Here is a 21,671-nt window from a genome sequence, read left to right as displayed (position 1 = left end):
GAAGGAGACACCAATTCATCTCCTTCCCCATGACCCTGGAGAAGCAGCAGCAGCGTGCAGTGGGATTTGCGAGAATAGCGGGCTTCCCCATGGTGCAGGGCGCCATTGACTGCACGCATGTGGCTTTGCGGGCACCTATCGACAATGCCGAGGATTACCGCAACCGGAAGGGCTACCATTCCCTCAATGTACAGCTGGTGTGTGACCACAGGCAGCGCATCCTAGCTGTCAATGCTGGCTTTCCAGGCAGCAGCCACGATGCATTTATCCTGCGACAGACTACTGTGGCTGACATGTTCCAGGCACAGCCTCCCCCAAGAGGATGGCTTATCGGGGACAAAGGCTATCCTTTGTGTACCTGGCTCATGACCCCGCTCCGCGCGCCCAGGACCCCTGCTGAGGAGGCATACAACGAAAGCCATCAAGCCACTAGGAACATCATAGAACAAACGATTGGCGTCCTCAAGCAATGGTTCCGCTGCCTGGATCGTTCCGGAGGATCTCTGCAGTATTCGCCGGAGAGAGTCTCCCAGGTCGTGGTCGTTTGCTGCATGCTGCACAACCTGGCTATCCGCAGGACTCAGGCACTGCCACCTAACGCTGGAGCACCACCTCAGCAGGAGGAGCATGAGGAGGAGGAGGAGTACCAGCCCAGGAGGGAGGCACAAGGTCCAAGGGCCGCCCGTCGGCGGCTTATTGAACGTCACTTCTAGGCCCCCTGTCAGGGAATGGCTTGTGGCAATGAAGGGACCTGAATGCAGCCGCTCCGCAAGCCCTCAGCCGGTTAAGGCAACAACCACTTCAAACATCAAACATGGACAAGCTGAATAAATAAAATGCTTTATTGAACAAACTCAGGGCCCTTCCCACATGAAACCCAAAAACAGACAACACCCCCAAAAAACAGTCACACACATGACTCACTCCCACAACCTGGGGAGGAATAACAAAACATTTCCACAAAAATGGCCTTCACCCTCGGCCTTACAAAAACAACCATCCCCATAAACAAAACAACCATCCCCATATAAAAACACATTTGCCCACACCCTCTACTTTGTGGCCCGCGAGGGCGATTCCTTGACCAGCCTTTTGCGGCCCCTGGCCGCCCTGCTGCTCCTCCTCAAAGTGTGCCCAGTGGCTGCTGCAAGGCTGGGGGAAGGCTCCTGAGGGGCACATGGCGTGACGGCAGATGCCCTTGGGGGTCGGCCTAGACGAGCTCTGGCCCTCGAGGGGCCGGCTGGTGACTGCTGTGGCTGGGCAGCAGCAGTCTCTCCAGCAGCTCGTCGCAGCTCCACTGGGGGAGTGGCAGTGGCGGCTGCAGGAATGGGGGCAAGCTGGCTGATGGCAGGCGCTCGCTGCTCACCTGAGACACTGGCACTCGCCCGGGCCAGCACTGCAGCATGCGCAGCAATCTGCTGAAGGACAGACCGCTGTGCTGCTGCAGCGCGGCGGGTGCCCTGGCGATGCCTGGCTGACACAGCGAGTGTGGCAGCAGTGAGTGCCCGTACTGCCCTGGTCTGTGCCCGCATCAGACCAGCCAGTGACTGCACGGCACCACTGATCACCTGGCGACTCGCGGACTGTTCTGCCCCGAATTCGGCCCGACTCGCGGCCTGTGCTGCCCCGAATTCGGCCCGACTCGCGGCCTGTGCTGCTTCGAATTGCTCGAAACTCTTGACCTGTGAGGCGCCGAAATCGGCCACACTGTGAGCCAGGGACTCGATGGCCTCAGGCAACCGTGCCACAACCCCCATGAACTCGGTGTGCCGGCGATCCGAGTCCACGGACATTTGATCGAGGAGGCGCACCTCCTTGGCGAGGACCGTCTCCGGACTGGAGGCCGGACTCTCCCTCTGGGGAGAAGGCCGCCGAGCTGCCCGACCCTTCCCGCGTTGCTGCACGCCACTGGGCACAGGAGCTACACTCCCCTGCGACACTTCCCCCTGGCTCTCCTCCAGGGAAGACGTGTCCCCTCCATTGGCATCCCCTGGCACGGCTGAGGGTTCCCCTGATGGGCCGCCTTCCTCTTCCTCCTCCTCCTCCTCCTCTTCCGAGGGGCTGTCACTGGCAGCTTCAGGGACCTCCTCCTCACCATCTGAAAGCAGGAAGGCACAAGAGTAGCTTTAGAGTGAGGAGAGGGCGTCAGCAAGGGAGGCATGAGTGGTGGCATTCAGTGCATTGGTCGGACAGTGGCAAAGGATGTAGATCTGAAGCGCAAGTGGGACGAGAGAGGTCCAAAAGGTGATGTCCTTACCATTGGTGCCCAGAACAGGGTCGGCATCTCCAGATGCAACGGGGCCAATCACCCGGGCACCCATGAGGCTACCCACGCGCTCTTCAAGGTCACTGAGCTGCTGGATCTGGGGACGGCCTCCCCCGGTCACAGTCCGGCTCTTCTGATTGTGTGCCAGCTTGGCCTGCAAGAGAAAGGACGGCCTCTAAGTACAGTGTGGTGCCCTGATCTTGTGTGCACTGCCTCCCATGGTCGAATAGCTTGGCCAGTGTGGTGCCCTGATCTTGTGTGCACTGCCTCCCATGGTCGAATAGCTTGGCCAGTGTGTAAAGTGCAGAATGTGCAATTGATGTTCATGCCAGTCCCATAGCTGCTGGATGAGGGCTGGCCATTAGGGCTTTTAGGTCCCTTTGCCCATAATGTGAGGTGCACATGCAAGGATGAGGAGGACACTGGAAAGGGGACTCACCCTGACAATCCTTGTGAGGTCATTGAACTTTTTCCGGCATTGGACACCAGTCCTGGGGACCTCGCTGTTGGATGTGACCCTGTGGGCGACCTCCCTCCAGGCTTTCCTGTAGACGCTGGTGGCAGGCTTCTTGCCACTGTCCGGGAACAAGAGTTTGCGTCTCCTCTCCAAAGCCCTAACCAGCACCCTCAAATCATGGCCAGTGAAGCGCTGCGCTCGTTCACGGGCCTTCTGCATCTTTCCCGGCGCTATTTCTGTTCAGCAGCAGTGTTTAGGCCTAGCTGGAGGGCTGCAGTGTCCAGGGCGTGGCAGCAGACGAACTCGACCCTTCCCCCTTTAAGAGCTGGCCGGCGCCAGGGTGTCTGCTGTCAATCAAGAAATGACCGCACCTGCGCTGCGCCCGGCCTCGGCGGTTTAGCTCAGCACCGCCGGCTTTGCGCCTAAAGATAGTTGTGTAACGCCAGTTTTAGCGCTTGAGCAAACTCTTAGGGCGAAGCTACTGAATATCGGCGAAGTGGCCTCGACTTTGCGCCGGGCGCAAACTTTTCCGCCCCAAAAGTGGCTATACTGAATTTCTAGGCCATTGTGTCTGTGCTGTCTTTGTGCTAGAGGAACCCAAAATTAATCCCACTACACCGGTCTCTCTCCATTTAATCCAAATCGCCCTTAAAAGATGCAATGGGCTGTGCATTTCATGCTCCAACACTCACCTGTGTAAAGACATTTCTCCTATCTGCTCTCCTAGTGACAATTTTAAATTGATGACATCTCATTACTGACTTTTTTCGATACAATTGGTTACTTCTCCAAAACAACTATTAATTTTGTTAAGCATGACACGCTTTTAACGAACCTGCCTGTCTTTGATTAACCCTTGCATTTCTAAATGCTCACATTTTGGCCCAGAATTTGCGGTCAGCAGTGAAGCAAAGGCATTTGCTGCTGGCCCCAAAGTACACTCTGCACAAGGCTCTCACAATCCCTGTGTTGAGACCTTTGGGTTTTCTGATCTTGAATTCAATTCAACGGAACTTAATGGGGATTCCCTTGTGCGAACTGCTGTGACGTCAACGGGCTGTCTAAGCAGCCAATCAAAAGGCTGAATTCTCACAGACAGCGAACAAGGAAGTGAGTAAGCCCTTAAAATTCTAACTTTTTAAAATAGTTAGAGAGAGCAAAAGAGAGACTGGGGTTCTCACATGGGGAAAAGGCAAACCTGAAATAAAGATGCACAAACTTAAAAAAAATTCAATTTTTGTTGAAAAGATTCTTAAAAATTTTAAATTGTATTCAAATGGACAAATTTCACACTGCACAAAAATTAAAATGAATTTTCCAGGCCCTTACATTTGTTTAGCAGTCAATACGCTGTTAAAACCCCAGTTACACCTAATCCCTTTGGGTCTAACTCTTAGTGGGGAATTTACAGCGCACTTACTGCGGAAGAGCCGAAGTTTCCGTCACTTTCAATGATTTACAAGATTTCACTGATTGCTGGCTCTGGGTTGGGGGCGGGGGGCTCGGCACAGCCTGTTTCAGAGCTGTCAGTTTCAAAGGCGGTATGACGGCGTGCTCTGACAGTTCGCCGTCATTCCGACCGCTAACTCCGGGCGTTTATCTCTAATTATGGGTTAAGAACATAAGAAATAAGAGCAGGAGTGGGCCATATGGCCCCTCGAGCCTGCTCCAACATTCAATAAGATTATGGCTGATGATCGACCTCAACTCCGCTTTCCCGCCCGATCGCCATATCCCTTGATTCCCCTAGAGTCCAAAAATCTATCTCAGCCTTGAATATACTGAAAGACTCTGCATTCACAGCCCTCTGGGGCAGAGAATTCCAAAGATTCACAACCCTCTGAGTGAAGAAATTCCTCCTCATCTCAGTCTTAAATGGCCTACCGCATATCCTGAGACTATGCCCCCTAGTTTTAGACACGCCAGCCAGGGGAAACAACCTCTCAGCATCTACCCTGTCAATCCCCTTCAGAATCTTGTATGTTTCAATGAGATCATTTTTCATTCTTCTAAACTTGAGAGAGTATAGGCCCATTCTACACAATCTCTCATCATGGGACAGCCCTCTCATCCCAGGAATAAATCTAGTGCACTGCCTCCAAGGCCAGTATATCCTTCCTTTGATAAGGAGACCAAAACTGTGCAGAGTACTCCAGGTGTGGTCTCACCAAGGCCCTGTACAATTGTAGCAAGACTTCCTTACTCTTATACTCCAACCCCCTTGCAATAAAGGCCAACATGCCATTTGCCTTCCTTATTGCTTGCTGTACCTGCATGCTAGCTTTCTGTGTTTCTTGCACGAGGACACCCAAATCTCTCTGCACACCAACATTTGAAAGTTTCTCACCATTTAAAAAATATTCTGTTTTTCTATTCTTCCTACCAAAGTGAATAACCTCACATTTCCCTACATTATACTCCATCTGCCACCTTACTGCCCACTCACTTAGTCTATCTCTATCCCTTTGCAGACTCTTTGTGTTCTCCCCACCTAGCTTTGTATCATCAGCAAACTTGAATGCATTACACTCGGTCCCTTCATCTAGGTCATTAATATAGATTGTAAATAGCTGAGGCCCCAACACTGATCCTTGCAGCACCCCACTAGTTACAGCCTGCCAACCTGAAAAAGATCCATTTATCCTTACTCTCTGTTTTCTGTCCATTAACCAATCCTTTATCCATGCTACTATATTACGCTCAACCCCATGAGCCCTAATCTTGTGTAATAACCTTTTATGTGGCACCTTATCCAATGCCTTTTGGAAATCCAAATATACTACATCCACTGGTTCCCCTTTATCTACCCTGCTAGTTACATCCTCAAAAAATTCTAATAAATTTGTCAAACACAATTTCCCTTTCATAAAACCATGTTGACTGCCTAATTATGTTATGATTTTCTAAGTGACTTGATACTTCTTCATTAACAATGGATTCCAGCATTTTCCCAATGACTGATGTCAGGCTAACTGGCCTATAGTTCCCTGTTTTTTCTCTCCCTCCTTTCTTGAATAGTGATGTTACATTTGCGACCTTCCAATCCGCTGGGACCATTCCAGAATCTAGGGAATTTTGGAAGATCAAAACCAATACATCCACTATCTCTTCAGCCACCTCTTTTAAAACCCTAGGATGTAGGCCGTAAGGTCCAGGGGATTTGTCGGCTTTTAGTCCCATTAGTTTCTCTAGTACTTTTCCTCTACTTATATTAATTATGTTAAGGTCCTCACCCCCATTAGACCCTTGGTTCCCTATCATTTTTGGTATGCCTTTTGTGTCTTGTACTGTGAAGACAGATACAAAATATTTGTTTAACATTTCTGCCATTTTCTTATTCCCCATAATAATTTCTCCTGTCTCAGCCTCTGAGGGACCAACGTTTACTTTTGCTACTCTTTTCCTTTTTACATACTTGTAGAAACTCTTACAATCTGCTTTTATATTTCTTGCTAGTTTGCTCTCATTCTATTTTTTCCCTTTTTATCAATTTTTTGGTCAACCTTTGCTGGTTTCTGAAACTCTCCCAATCCTCAGGTTTACTATTATTATTTGCAAGATTATAAGCTTCTTCTTTCAATCTAATGCTCTCATTAATTTCTTTAGTTAGCCACGGTTGGATCACTTTACCCATGGAGCTTTTGTTTCTCAGTGGAATGTATTTTTGTTGAGAATTATAAAATATTTCTTTAATGCTAGCCACTGCTTATCTACCGCCATACCTTTTAATCTATTTTTCCAATCTACCTTAGCCAACTCGCCCCTCATACCTATATAATTGACTTTATTTAAGTTTAAGACTCTAGTTTCGGACTTAGGCAAGTCACTCTCAGAATTAACGTGAAATTCTATCATTTTATGATCACTCTGCCCCAGAGGATCCTTTACTATGAGATTGCTAATTAACCCAGTTTCATTGCACAATACAAGATCTAAAATAGCCTGTTCCCTGGTTGGTTTCATGACATATTGTTCTAGGAAACTGTCCCGAATGCATTCCATGAACTCGTCCTCCAGGCCACCTTTGCCAATTTGATTTGTCCACTCTATATGAAGATTAAAGTCCCCCAAGATTATTGCATTACCTTTGTTGCAAGCTCCTACTATTTCTTGGTTAATATTCTGTCCAACAGTACAGCTACTGTTAGAGAACCTATATATTACTCCTACCAATGTTTTCTGCCCCTTGTCATTCCTTATCTCCACTGATACTGATTCTACTTCCTGATCTTCCGAGCCGAGATCCTTTCTCACTACTGTCCTGATGTCATCCTTTGTTATCAGAGCTACTCCCCCCTCCTTTTCCATTCTGCCTGTCTTTTCGAAACGTCAAGTACCCTGGAACATTTAGTTCCCAACCTTGGGCACCTTGCAACCATGCCTCTGTAATGGCTATTAGATCAAACCCATTTATCTCTATTTGTGCCAGTAGTTCATCTATCTTGTTATGAATGCTTCGTGCATTCAGATAAAGAGCCTTTAATATAATTTTTTTTACCATTATTCCCTGCTTTGACCTTATTCTCTGCTGCACTGCTACCATTAAACTCTCTGTCCCTTCCTGTCACACTACTTGTTTTTACCCAAATTGCTACACTGCTCTATTGCCTTGATCTTTCTCTTTAGATTTCTAAATTTCCCCTCACTTGACCCCTCCCCCTCTTTTTTAGTTCTAAGAGTTTATTACTGTCTTTGTCCCTTTGTAAGTATTTTAGGCTACTTAGTATTTTAATATGTTTGCCATTCATCACCTGACAACTGGACTTTCCTCTTTCTCTGCCCAGACAGCTTTAAACTAATTTGACCATATCCTAACTCGCACCACGTCCCGTTCACCCATCACCACTGTACTCGCTGACATACATTGGTTCCTGATCCAGCAATGCCTCGATTTTAAAATTCTCATCCTTGTTTTTAAATCCCTCCATGGTCTTGTCCCTTCCTATCTTTGTAGCCTCCTCCAGCCCTACAACCCTCCGAGATCTCTGTGCACCTCCAATTCTGATCTCTTGTGCATCCCCAATTGTCATCGCTCCACCTTCAGCTGCCCAGGCCCTAAGCTCTGGAATTTCCTCCCTAAACCTCTCCGCCTCTCTCCTTCTCCCTCCTTTTTTAAGATGCTCTGGAAAATCTACCTCTTTGACCACACTTTTTGTCACCTGTCTTAATGTCTCCTTATGTGGTTTGGTGTCAAATCTTGTTTTATAACACTCCTGCGAAGTGCCTTGGAATGTTTTATTGTTGTTGTATATGAGGGCTTCAAACATATTGGGGTAGATCTCGACCTTGTGCAATAGTGTAAAATGGGTGATAGCGAGTCGGCAGCCCGTTTTACATCTCTCCTGATTTTTATTTCCATCAATGGCTTCCATTCAGCACACCTGGAGAAGGAAATGTTTGAGGGAGAGTTATTACTGGGATCCAGCTGAAGAGCAGCCATGTGCAACATAATAAGTGTTTATTAAAGAGACCGTACACCAGAATTAAAAGTCACTGATTTGTATTGATAACCTTGTGTTCTCCTCCTGTCTAGTTACTTGAAAGGCTTGCACTCATTCGGGCTGGTGGAGACGAACTTTTATGACCTGGCAGAGAAAACAGCCAAAGAGGTAAGTGATAATTAAAACATATCGCTATAAGTAAGACAGCAGGAGTTATTTTGATGTGTGAAGTTTTATTCATCACATCGGTGATGGTGACTATCTGTTGTATAACTGGTTGATTCTGCCCCATGCAACAGGATTACTGTAGTACAAAATCTGAACATCCTGTTCAGTAAACACCAAGATTGATCAATCCAACCTGATAACCCCCGCCACCCCCCCCCCCCCTCAAAAAAAACCCCATCTGTATAAAACTCTGCAGTATTGGTCACTGTACCATCAGAAGGGTGTTTTGCCATTGAAGCGTTCACATGGGTCAGACGATACTGGGTCTTAGAAAGTCTGTGTTATGACGAAAGGTTGGCATTTGGTGTCACTTCAAGGTGACCTAAGAGAAGTTTTCAAAATGATGAAGTGGCTTGATAAAGAAAAATTATTCACACTGACATAGGTTGAAAAATCTACGGGACACCAGGATTAGTTCGCAGAAACTCTGCTTGCAGTGAAAAGCATGCTCCAAGAGAGAATAGTTGGAGATTCAGCACTACAGTATTGTAATATAAATGGCTTGGAAAGACAACTCGATGTGTTTTAGCAGAGAAAGGGCATTAAGGGATATTGTGAAAAGGTGGGACTGAGAACAACCAAAAGGCAACACCCATATAATCTGGACTATTGGACCATTACCAAGGTACTGTGTGGTCATATACTCAGTTGTACTTTGTAAATTCAGACTTTGATTGGTATCTCCAGATATGTCAATTTCTGAGAAATGCTCAAACTATGCCACAGGTTGCTCAACTTTAAAATTACATTAGAAGAGTGGGGAAGAGGAAAGGCATCGGTGGTTGGGCGGTCAGAGATAGTAGGAGTGAGCAGGTTGGGACGACGAGCGGCGGGGAGAGAGGGAGGAATGGATGAGAAATGAAGGTTGCAGAAGGGTGAAGGGGAATCCTTTTTAGAAGATGAAAAAAATCTAATGAGCTTTCCCACACTGTACTGAAAGCTGTTTAATTTAAATGGCAAATAATGCTGTTTAAATAATATGGGTTCCTCTAGACAATAAAATCATGACAGAAATAGGTGCGATAATCACAGGAAGCAAGTGTATTACACTTACAGAAGTGCACAAATGGAAGACTTTTCATACCTACTGTCGTGTTGCTTACAGTGGGTTTGGACCCAGGGACCTCTGCCTGGCTGCATATAATACCATGTTCCTTTGCTGTTTGGTTGGTAAATGGTTGCTTTCTTTTACCTTCTTTCTTTTCCAGACCAGGGGAGTGACATGGACTACTGGAGAGTAGTAGAATTAAAATAAAATGTTTGTGTTGGCCCCTTTACTCCTTTACGCAAGGGGTCAAAGGGAGACCTACATTGTGGCTCTGGGGGGAGGGGACACCAGGCTTCTCATTCCCCTCTGCAGCTAGCAGGCAGACTCCAGATTTTGCAGAAGCCTGGGGCAGGTGGGCACCTAAGGTGTGCGTGTAGTGCTACAGGTGCCTGCCAGCCCCATGCAATGAATTGCACTCAAACTGACCCCACATACACTGGAGGGCACTGGAGATCCAGATGTAACGGCTGGGATTGTGCCCCACATGAATTCATGGACATAACGTTTTTTTGACAATCACAGTGTAAACTTTTGTTCTCTTTTCCTCTTCCTCTACAACCACCCCCACCCCTCGCCCCCCAGGGCTTGGCTCTGAACCCAAGTGATGCCTGGTCTGTTCATTCCCTTGCACATGTATATGAGATGCGTGCTGATGCGGACGCTGGATTAAAGTTCATGAAGCAGACGGAAAACAACTGGAAGGTAAACCTAAGAAAGACAAGCGAAGATAAGTGGTTCATGACCAACCCCGTTAAAGGCCATAAATGTAATTAGGGCAGCGGACTGGTACAGCAACACACAGCGCCATGGGAATTGGAGGGTACAGGTTGAACTCCACTGATTTCTGCTCTGCTGTAGGGAGGTTGCTTGTCTCCATTCAGTCTCCCCACAGGTCGGGGAGCAGAGGGAACAATGGACGGAAAACTGTCGTCGCTGGGTTTCTGTGAAAGACTTCGATACTAGATGGAGACAGACTGGAAAGCAGATTTCCCGCCTTCCTTTGCCGCCTTAATTGCTGGTGTCTTGCCGGGAAAAATAGGGGAAGGGATTTTGTTCCCCCATTTGTACTTTTTTTTTAAAAAAGGTGCTAAATAGGTGAATAACTGTCTCTTAGCATTCAGTTGAGTGATAAACTTTACTGTTGTGAAATCTTGATTCTGTTATCAGTACAATAACTATTGGGGTTAGATGAGATACAGAAAATCTGAGATGAAGTGAACCAGTACCAATTCTGAACAACTACTAGCTCAAGACTAACTCTGCCAGAGGGATGGGAATAGGTGGCCTGTCTGCGGTCAGTCAGGGAATGGTGCAAAAGGGCAGAAAATAAATTATTGTCTTTTCAATCTATTCACAGGATTCTGACATGCTCGCCTGTCATAATTACTGGCACTGGGCACTCTACCACATTGAAAAGGTTTGTAAGTGATTTAGACCCTTGCACCTTCACATGCTTGCTTGCATCTGTTAATCATCATGTTACTATTTTATATACACAGCTTGACCTTCCAGTATAAAGTCATTGCAAGCTGTCCCACTGGATCGAAGGACCCTGTACTCCCGCCATGCTGGAATCTATACCAGTAAAAATGTTATGCTGTCACTGACAGGAGCTGAACTGATCTGACAATATGAAAATAGCTTGACAATTTATTTTACAAGAGGCGTTTGAGTGGTGCAGTGAGTTCTGCTGAAAGGCAGTTTTCTTCCTGGGTGGAAAGTCAGCATAAGGTTCGTGGGGCTGGACCTCTGCCCATCTCAGTAGCTGTCCTTGAACCCAGTCGATTTCCTGGAGACAGTCATTTAAATATCTTAGTCAGACTCCCAGTGGGATTCCCACCTGCATTGGGGAGGGGGGCTGCCTCTTTGGGGTCTGGGGGAATGCTGTGGCACCCTTGGGTGCCTACTGCAACGTTTCTGGGTTGGTTGCTTCCAGGGCAGCTGAAGAGGAGCCTCAATCTTGTATAAATATCATTTTTTAAATTGCAATGGATTACATTTCCTTGGCAATTTTAAAAATTAGGACCCCGCTCGTGCCATGCTGTAGCAGCTTTGTGCTCCAGGAACAAGTGTTCCTAGCACCCAGTGTTGCTATGGGGCAGATGATGGTAAATACATGGGCCTAGAAATTCGGTGGGGTTAGCGCTCAATTAGAGGCGTTAGAGGGCCTTGCGCCGGAATTATAGCCGCGATCGAAATTGCGTTGGGCCCTACCATCGGCGTTAGCCAGTAGCGCTGCGCCGGCACCGATGACGTCATCGGTGTGCGCAGCGTCCCGGTTGCCGTGGTAACGCGGCCGGACGCCCAAATTCAGTTGCGGCCGCCTCGCCCGTGGCAGCCGCAACCAACGATTGTTCAACGGGATGTTGCAGCACGTAGCGCCGGCGCATTAAGGTGGAGCGGCGGCCGGCCGCTTTCCCGGCGGCCGCCTGCCCGCACCTCCCTCCCCGGACTCCTCCACCACCCCCCCCGCGGCACTGATGTGTGTGGCCCGCGAGCCCGACACTTCTCCGAGGTGCCGGGCTCATTTGTCGGGCGAATCGACCGGTCAGCGGTCGGCTGCAGGCAGCTCCTCCTTAACAGAAGGAGGAGGCCTGCAGTACCCCAGCCTGCCGCACCGCATCGGGTGCCGCAGCGGGGGATTAGCGCCGCAAACCTGCATTCAGCGCCCATAGCGAGGCGCTGAAACCCTCCATTAGCGCCCGCAGCCGTCTGGGCGCGGGGCAGCTGAATTTTTGGCGGGCACAGCGGCAATTATCGCGGGCGCAAAATTTCGGGCGCAAAAGCCCTGGCGGAGGCAAACGTAATTTCTAGGCCATGATATTACGTATTCTTGTCATTTATTTATAATTACAGTACGCCTGCCCATATTAGGGTTTCTTGCAGGAAACCCCAGAAGTGGGTGGTGGCAGGTGGGGACCTAGTGGAATGACTCCCTGTCCAATTTTTCTTCCCTGCCTTTCCAGTTTAGCAGTATAACCCAAGAGGGAATTGGGCCCTTGACTGTTTATTTCTATACCTGGGTTTAAATCTGACTCAAATTGGATGATAATCTCATCGGTCTGTTGGCTGTAAGGCCCATGCGATGAGTTTGGTCTGCCTCAAAACCAGCTCATAACCAGCATGGAATCGCAGCAAAAACAATTGCCCCGAATTTGGCACGAATTGGACAAAATAAAATGGGCAATATGCTGCTTACTGATACAAAAGCTTCTCCAGGTAATAGGAACAGATGAATATTGAGGACCGGAAAGGGCTATGGGGATCCGGCTGGCTGGTCCCAGATATGTTGGTTCTAAATTATGATGATTTATGAAGTCGGTCTCACTTGAGGACAAATGTTGCGAGGCTCCTTGCCGCTGGCAGGGCCTCACACACAGCCGGCGGGGAGAGAGCTCACGACTTTCTGTCCATTGATTACAATGGATGGAATGATACGGGCAAAGTGCCTGTGATCTTGCGATCTCCGCCAGCTGTGTGCCAGCTCCCACTGGCAGAGCAGGGTTTTGCAAAATTGAATGCATTCAATGAAATCTATCAAAGGGAAATGAATTGGGGCCAGACTGGACCAATTTCCCAGTGAGTGGATACAAAAGCACAAAACTATCTGGTATGTGCAGCTCACAGAGGGGCAGAAGAAGTAAGAATGTCACACTGGTGAAATAAGGAATGCTTTCTGAAGCTGAGTTTTAGATATGTTCACTGAGATTCAGTCTGTAGCTGGATTGTACTTTATCTGATCTGGGCAGTACTTCACCTTACCTTAGAGTGCTTGATATCAGCAGTCATTACCCTGAACCCCCCAACTGTGTTTACATCCTTATTCCTAGATAATGTTTGCTTCTTATTGATGGTGTTCTCTCACACAGGGTGAATATGAAGCGGCACTCACACTCTATGATGCTCATGTGAGTATAAACTAGCTGAGATGTTTGAAAAGATACTTCATAACAGAAGTCCATTGTACAGAGGGTGTAGGTTTTCTGATTTTTTTTTCCCATTCATTTGATTTCAGGGATGAGTTCGGGGTCAATGTCTTGAAGTTGAATATTTCAGTATTTAGTGTTTGCACTGTGCCTGGAACACGTGCTGTTCAAAGGGTATTTTACTGACATTGTACCCTGCTGCTCTATTAACAGTGGAAACTATGATGAATCAAAGTTGTCTGCACACTGGCACTTTCTGCCTCTCACATAATACAAGTCCAGCATTGTTCAAGGGAAAAGTACTTAGCAGTTCTCTCTCTATTTTCTCAGATCTTTGTACCTTTAGATGCATTTAGCAGCAAAGACTGATTTGTGTCACATAAAAAGAGTAGAGTTCTTTGAAGAGCCCCTGTGGCAATTGCCTTTTTTTACTCCTCCACTACACCTGGGGAACTGGTGCCAACCAGGCTGTCATGAGGTCTCTGCCCCCAGTGCATTACCCCAGGGTTTCCTGGAGCTTCCCCAGTGGATGTAGTTGGGTCTACACCTGTAGTAGGAGCAGGTCTACTGTTAGGATGATAATGAAGTGTGGGAGTTGGGTGCTCAGCCAGAGGATCTACAGGGGTCTCCAGGGCGGAATGAAGACTGCTGGTAGACAGATAGGTACTCTTGTGTAATCCTCCCACAATCCCCCTGATCCGTGCCCCCAGGAGGAGCTGAGTCACGTGAGGCATTCAGTCCCAGGAGAAGGCCCCAGTGTTGATGGGCAGGGTTGTATTTTCTCAGGCCCACAGCAGAGCTTTCATTTCCTCCCTGATTTTAGGCCTAATGCCCAGCCAGAGCGCACCTGAGATGCTCTCTACCTGTCAGACACCCAGTGTGTGCCCATAGAGGAAAATATACCCACAAATGCTTAAATTGGGTAAATGAAATTAGGACTTTTGGATTTTGGAGAGAGGGAGCTGAAACATTCAGCATTTATTAAAGATAGCTTTGCATCTATATAATCTAAAGCCATGTGAAGGAGCTTGAAAGGGTGAACTATTCTAATTGTAAGAATCGTTACTTATGTGTATTTTTTTCCTTCTGTTGCCACTGATTCCTTTGAAGAGTCTGAGTGGTAATTATTGTGGTGCTGCCTTTTTTTACTCCGACTCCCAAAGTGTCTCAATGGGTTTCCACTAGGAATTTCCCAATTTCTGTTTTGTGATGGAGGAGGAGAACCAACAGAGGAATGCCAGAAAGGTAAAGCTGTACCTGAAGCACTGTGCACCCTGCTGTGCACCATCTCCACTTTCCTGCATTACCCCATATCCCTTGATTCCCTTAATATTCAAAAAATCTATCGATCTCTGTCCTGAATATACTCAACGACTGAGCCTCCACAGCCCTCTGGGGTAAAGAATTTCAAAGATTCACCATCCTCGGAGTAAAGAGATTTCTTCTCATCTCAGTCCTAAATGGCCGACCCCTTATTCTGAGACTGTGACCCCTGGTTATAGACTCCCCAGCCAGGGAAAATATCCTTCCTGCATCTACCCTGTCAAGCCCTGTAAGAATTTTGTATGTTTCAGTGAGATCACCTCTCATTCTTCTAAACTCTAGAGAATATAGGCTGAGTCTACTCAATCTCTCCTCATAGGACAATCCCCATAGGAACCAGTCTGGTGAACCTTCATTGTACTCTCTCTATGGCAAGTATATCCTTCCTTGGGTAAGGAGACCAAAACTGTACACAATACTCCAGGTGTGGTCTCACCAGAGCCCTATATAATTGCAGTAAGACGTTGTTACTCTTATACTCAAATCCTCTTGTAATAAAGGCCAACATACCATTTGCTTTCCTAACTGCTTGCTGTACCTGCATGTTAACTTTCAGTGATTCATTTACAAGGACACCCAGGTCCCTCTGAACACCAACATTTCCCAATCTCTCACCATTTAAAAAAATACTCTGCTTTTCTATTTTTCCTACCAAAGTAGATAACTTCACATTTCTCCACATTATATTCCATTTGCCATGTTCTTGCCCACTCACTTAGCTTGTCTATATCCCCTTGAAGCCTCCTTGCATCCTCCTCACAACTTACATTCCCACCCAACTTTGTATCATCAGCAAACTTGGCTATATTACATTTGATCCCCTCATCCAAATCATTGATGTAGATTGTGAATAGCTGAGGCCCAAGCACTGATCCTTGTGGTACCCCACTAGGTACAGCCTGCCAACCCGAAAATGACCCGTTTATTCCTACTCTCTGTTTTCTGTCCATTAAACAATCCTCAGTCCATGCCAGTATATTACCCTCAATCCCATGAGCCGTAATTTTGTTTAATAACCTCTTGTGTGGCACTTTATCGAATGCCTTCTGAAAATCCAAATACACCACATCCACTGGTTCCCCTTATCTATTCTGTTAGTTACAACCTCAAAAAACTCTAATAGATTTGTCAAACATGATTTCCCTTTCATAAACCCATGTTGACTCTGCCCAATCCTATTATTATTTTCTAAGTGCCCTGTTACCACATCATTAATAATAGATTCTAGCATTTTCCCTACTACTGATGTCAGGCGAACTGGCCTGTAGTTCAGTTTTCTCTCTTCCTCCTTTCTTAAATAGTGGGGTTACATTTTCTACCTTTCAATCCGCGGGAACTGTTCTAGAATCTATGGAATTTTGGAAAATGACAACTAATGCATCCACTTTCTCTATAGCCACCTCTTTCAAAACCCTAGGATGTAGGCTATCAGGTCCAGGGGATTTATCATCTTTCAGTCCCATTAATTTCTCCAGTACTACTTTTTTACTATTACTATTTTCTTTTAGTTCCTCATTCTTGCTAGACCCTTGGTTCTCCACTATTTCCAGGAAGATTTTTGCATCTTCAAAGGGCTGGATTTTGCCAGGCCCGAGGAGGTGGGTTTGGAGGCGTGTGAGGTGTTAAAATTGCAAAACATGGCGGGCAGCTCTGATCCCGCCTCCAGCCCGCCTCTGATCAATTTTCCCAAAAGTGGCCTTTCAGACCCCGTTTCGATCCTGCCTCCAAGCACTTAATTGCCTCTATAATGCCATTTTGAGAGACCTTTCTAACTTTAACACATTTCCCCCGTGCTGCACGTCTCCTCTGGAACACGCTAGTTAATCCTGGCAGCCTCACAAGTGGATGGCTTGCTAACAGCTGCAGCTCCACCATTGAAAAGGAATTTTCAACAATGATCATTTGCAGGTGGCAGAACTTTGTTTTCTCAGGTCTGGGAGAACTTTTAGCAGGCCTACTCATTGTGGAAGTTTTGAGGCTGAGATCCATCTCCAGTGTGACCTCCTGGGGAAACCCCTCTCCCCACCTTTACTGAGCGTTTCCTCAACTGAGGTATATACCAGAAGCATGGGAACCATTTATTTCCTTTCCTCCTGGACATCAGATTCGGATGAAGAGCATCCGTGGCAACAGCTGCACCTGGAACAACAGCAGCACCAACTGCAGGAGCAACAACAGGAGCGCCAAGCTGCTGCTCACCCACCTGAAGAAGCACAGTCCAGAAGGTGCCAGTGCATGGAAGCACGTCGCCACAGGAGATACCCCCCAAACAGGGTTTACAGACAGAGGATGAGCTACCTCAACATGACTGAGCAGCAGTGCCAAAGGAGGCTCAGACTTTCGCGAGAGGTAGTGGGTGACATCTGCGCAATGCTGCAGCAAGACCTGGAGCTCAGAGGAGCGGGTGGACACCCCTTACCAGTGGCCGTCAAAGTCACCACCACACTCAACTTTTTTGCTTCAGGCGGGCGCACACGTAGGTAACTGATGCCCTCTTTGCCATCGCGCACAATTACATCAACTTCTCCAAGGATCATGCAAGTGTAACTGCGCGTGCGGTTGGATTTGCTAATATGGCATGCTTTCCAAGGGTGCAGGGCGTCGTTGACTGCACACATGTGGCCCTTAAGGTACCCCATCACAATCCAGGTATTTTTGTCAACCGCAAGGGCTTCCACCCCCTCAACGTGCAGCTGGTGTGTGACCACAAGAAGGAAATTTTGCATGTTTGCGCCAAGTACCCTGGCAGTTGTCATGACTCATTCATCCTGCACCAGTCTGGTGTGCCTCCGCTCTTCAGTCAGCCAGACCAACTTTTCAGATGGCTACTTGGAGACAAGGGCTATCCCCTGAAGACGTGGCTAATGACACCATTGAGGAGGCCATCCAATGAAGCTGAGGAGCGCTACAACTTAAGCCATATTTCCACCAGATCCATAATCGAGCAAACCATCGGCTTGCTAAAGATGCGATTCAGATGCCTTGATAGATCAGGTGGAGCCCTACAGTACTCAGCAGCCAGGGTCTCCAGAATCGTCGTGGTCTGCTGTACACTTCACAACATGGCACAACATCGTGGCTTGCAGCTGCCTGAGGTACAAGTGGCTCATTGCATAGCCCCCTCGGATGAGGATGAGGAGGATGATGAGGAGGAGGAGAGCGACAACGAACAGCTTGCGGAGGCACATCAACCAGCGGGCAGCAACACGCGAGCACATTGCTGCAAGGGATGCATTCATCTTGGCCAGATTTGCTTAGCCTGCCCAATCAAACACTTTTGCCTCACACCTTCTTACCAGAGCATTGACAATGGCCAAGAACCTGCGGATTCTTATCACTCTGACCACCATACTGACAATTGCAAGTCGCCCTAAGCCCTCAATGTGGAAGTCCCATTTGCGAAATGACACAGCCCACAACTTCAACAGTTTGCCATCAAGTTTCTTTTATCACATAAAGTCACGGATGGCTTTTCAAAAATAAACACAACAGAACAATTTCTTGGTCCTCCTTTGCTGAATTCTAAAATCCTCCCAATCCTCAGGCTTGCTACTCTTTTTGGCAACGTTATAAGCCTCTTCCTTTGATCTAATACTATCTTTAACTTCTCTTATTAGCCACGGTTGGACCAATTTTCCTGTGGGGTTTTTGTGCCTTAAAGGAATGTATATTTGTTGTAAATTATGTATTAATTCTTTAAATGCTAGCCATTGCTCATCTATTCTCATACATTTTAATGTAGTTTCCCAATCTGCCTTAGGCAACTTGCCCCTCATACCTACATAGCTTGTTTTGTTTAGATTTAAGACCCTAATTTTGGATTTAACTAAGTCACTTTCAAACTCAATATAAAATTCTATCATATTATGGTCACTCTTCCCTAAAGGCCCCTTTTACTACAAGGTTATTAATTAACCCTTTCTTGTTGCACAATACTAGATCTAAAATAGCCTGTTCCCTAGTTGGTTCCTCTATATACTGATCTAGAAAACTATCTTGCATACATTCCATTAATTCGTCTTCCACAATATTACTACAAATTTGGTTTACCCAGTCTATATGTAGATTACCGTCCCCCATGATTACTGTATTACCCTTGTTACATGTGCCTCTAATTTCCTGATTTCTACTCTGCCCTACATTACAACTACTGTTTTGGGGCCTATAAACAACTCCCACCAATGTTTTCTGCCCCTTGCTGTTTCTTAGCTCCACCCAAACTGATTCTACTTTTTTGGAGCTAAGATCCTTTCTTTCGACTGTCTTTATCCCAACCTTTATTATCATGGCAACCCCTCCTCCTTTTCCATTTTGCCTATCTCTTCTAAAGGTTATGTATCGTGGAATATTTAGTTCCCAACCTTGGCCACTTTGCAACTACGTCTCCGTTATGGCTATTGGATCAAACCTGTTAATTCCTACCTGCGCTATTAATTCATCTATTTGTTGCGAATGCTTCGCGCATTCAGATATAGTGCCTGTTATAAATCTCATTATCAAGAAACTACTTATGAAATAACGTTGGACGGCTGGTGGCGCCGTCCAAGGAGTATAAATACTCGGGCGTGGGCCCCAGCTTGCCAGGGACATTTTGTAAGACAAGGAACTAGTGAAATACAACTAGACTTCCATGTTCTGAAACAAGTTGATTAAAGCCTTGCTTTATGCTCAAACCAAGTGAGTAGTGAGTTTTATTACGTCAGGGCCTTTAGCTTTGACTTATTTCTCTTTTCCACGATGTCACCTTAGGCACTGATGCCTTGTTACCTTTGTTACTCTCTCTGTCCCTTCCTGACCCACTCTGCTTATTTTTACCCAAAACTCTACTCTGCTTTAGAGGCTTGACATTTCTCTCGCTGCTTTTAAATTGACTCTTTCCTGAATCCTCCCGCCCCCACTTCATTAGTTTAAAGACCTGTCTCCTGCCTTAGTTATTCGGTTCGCCAGGACACTGGTCCCAGCCTGGTTTAAGTGGAGCCTGTTCCAATGGAACAGCTCCCTCTTTCCCCAGTACTGGTGCCAGTGCCCCATGAGCCGAAACCCCTTCCTCCCACACCACTCTTTGAGCCACACGTTTAAACCTCTAATGTGTTTGTCCCTATGCCAATTTGCGCGTGGCTCAGGTAACAATCCAGAGATTATTACCTTTGAGGTTCTGCTTTTTAATTTGGATCCTGGCTCCTTAAACTCCCTCAGCAGAACCTCATTCCTAGTTCTACCTATGTCATTGGTTCGTACGTGGATCACGACAACTGGATCCTCCCCCTCCCACTCCCAAGTTCTTCTCCAGCCGCAAGGCAATGTCTTTAACCCTGGCACCAGGCAGGCAACATAATCTTCGGAACCCTCGGTTGCGGCTGCAGAGAACAGTATCTATCCCCCTTTCTATACTGTCCCCCTACCACAACTACATTCCCTTTCACTCCCCCCACTTGAATGGCCTCCTGCACCATGGTGCCACGGTCAGCTTGCTCATCCATCCTGCAGGCTTTTCCCTCATCCACACAGGCAGCAAGAACCTCATACCTGTTGGACAAGGGCAATGACTGAGGCTCCTCCAGCACTGCACCTGGAATCCCCTTACCTGCCTGAGTTGCAGTCACACCCTCCTGTCCCTGACCACTAACCAGACCTGGACCACTACCTAACCTGAGGGGTGTGACTGCCTCCTGGATCAAAGTGGGTGGTGATATTGGCACTGAATGGCTGCTGTGTTGTTTATAAAGCAGCCATTTTATTTCAAAATGTAATTCATTGTGTGAAACACTTACAGAAATTTCAATGTGGAAGGTGTTATGTAAATACAAGTATTTTATTTTATTATAAAAGGTCATTGACCTGAAACGTTAACTCTGTTTCGCCACAAATGCTGCCTGACCTGCTGAGTATTTCCAGCATTCTGTTTTTATTTCAGATTTTCAGCATCTGCTGTATTTTGCTTTTGCTTTTTTAATGTTATTTTAGTATTTCTGTTGAATGCATGTGTCTTTCACTGTTTCCTTTCCCTTGTTTTCTGTTGTCTCTTATTGTTATTTTATCTGTACCATATGCAGATTTACCCAGGTTGTTTCAAATCTGGATCAATGCTGGATATGGTGGACACAAGTTCTATGTTGCATCGACTCCAAATGGAAGGTAAGTGCTTACCTTTATCCAACACCTCAAAATAAAAATTCTCATTCTTGTGTTTAAATCCATCCATGGCCTCGTCTGTCTCTACCGCTAACTCCCTCCAGCCCTACAACCCCCCTTCATACTCTCTGTTCCTCTGACTCTGGTCTGTGGTGCACGCCCTCCACACCCCTTCGCCCCACCATTGGCCACTGTGCCTTCAGTCACCTAGGTCCCATTTTCTGGATTTGCTCCTTAAACCTCTGTAGAGAAGATTTACATGGATGATACCAGAAATGTGAGGGTATGCATATCAGGAAAGGATGAACAGGCTGGGTCTCTTTTCTCTTGAAAAAAGAAGGCTGAGGGGTGACCTATTAGAGGTCTTAAAATTATGAAAAATGTTGATAGATTAGATACAGAGAGAATGTTTCCACTTTTGGGGAAGAGCATAATTAGAGGCCATCAATATAAGGTAGTCACCAAGAAATCCAATAGGGAATTCAGAAGAAACTTCTTTACCCAAAGAGTGGTGAGAATGTGGAACTCACTACCACAGGGAGTGGTTGAAGCGAATAGTATAGATGCATTTAAGGGGAGGCTAAACAAGCATATGAGGGAGTAGGGAATAGAGGGTTACACTGATAGATTTAGATGAGGAAAGACGGGAGGAGGCTCCAGTGGAGCATAAATGCCAGCATGGACTGGTTGGGCCGAATGGCCTGTTTCTGTGCCGTGTATCCTATGTAATTCTTAATCAGGCCTCACAGGTTCTTTTCATATACCTTTTTGGTAACCCTGTTAATTGTATGTGTTAACCTCTATTTATTGCAACTTCTGTTGGCCTGTTTCAGATCATAGATTAGAGTAC

General features: G+C 46.7%; 1 protein-coding gene across 7 annotated transcripts in view; it reads left to right on the top strand.

Annotated features, from left to right (window-relative positions):
* ttc38 (tetratricopeptide repeat domain 38) overlaps positions 1 to 21,671 on the top strand; it is a 95,520-nt gene that overhangs the window by 30,547 nt on the left and 43,302 nt on the right. For all 7 annotated transcript variants that reach the window (XM_086008935.1, XM_086008940.1, XM_086008938.1 and 4 more), the window contains 5 exons: positions 8,257 to 8,332; positions 10,023 to 10,142; positions 10,798 to 10,857; positions 13,310 to 13,348; positions 20,743 to 20,824. In XM_086008935.1, coding sequence (XP_085865061.1) covers positions 8,257 to 8,332; positions 10,023 to 10,142; positions 10,798 to 10,857; positions 13,310 to 13,348; positions 20,743 to 20,824 — 377 coding nt within the window. The remainder of the gene's footprint in view (positions 1 to 8,256; positions 8,333 to 10,022; positions 10,143 to 10,797; positions 10,858 to 13,309; positions 13,349 to 20,742; positions 20,825 to 21,671) is intronic.

Source organism: Somniosus microcephalus, chromosome 16, assembly GCF_052327205.1.
Source record: "Somniosus microcephalus isolate GS21.2 chromosome 16, FLI_Smic_1.0, whole genome shotgun sequence".
Lineage (NCBI taxonomy): Eukaryota > Metazoa > Chordata > Chondrichthyes > Squaliformes > Somniosidae > Somniosus > Somniosus microcephalus.
Note: the sequence above shows the minus strand (reverse complement) of the source record. Positions and strands in the feature narration are given on the sequence as shown.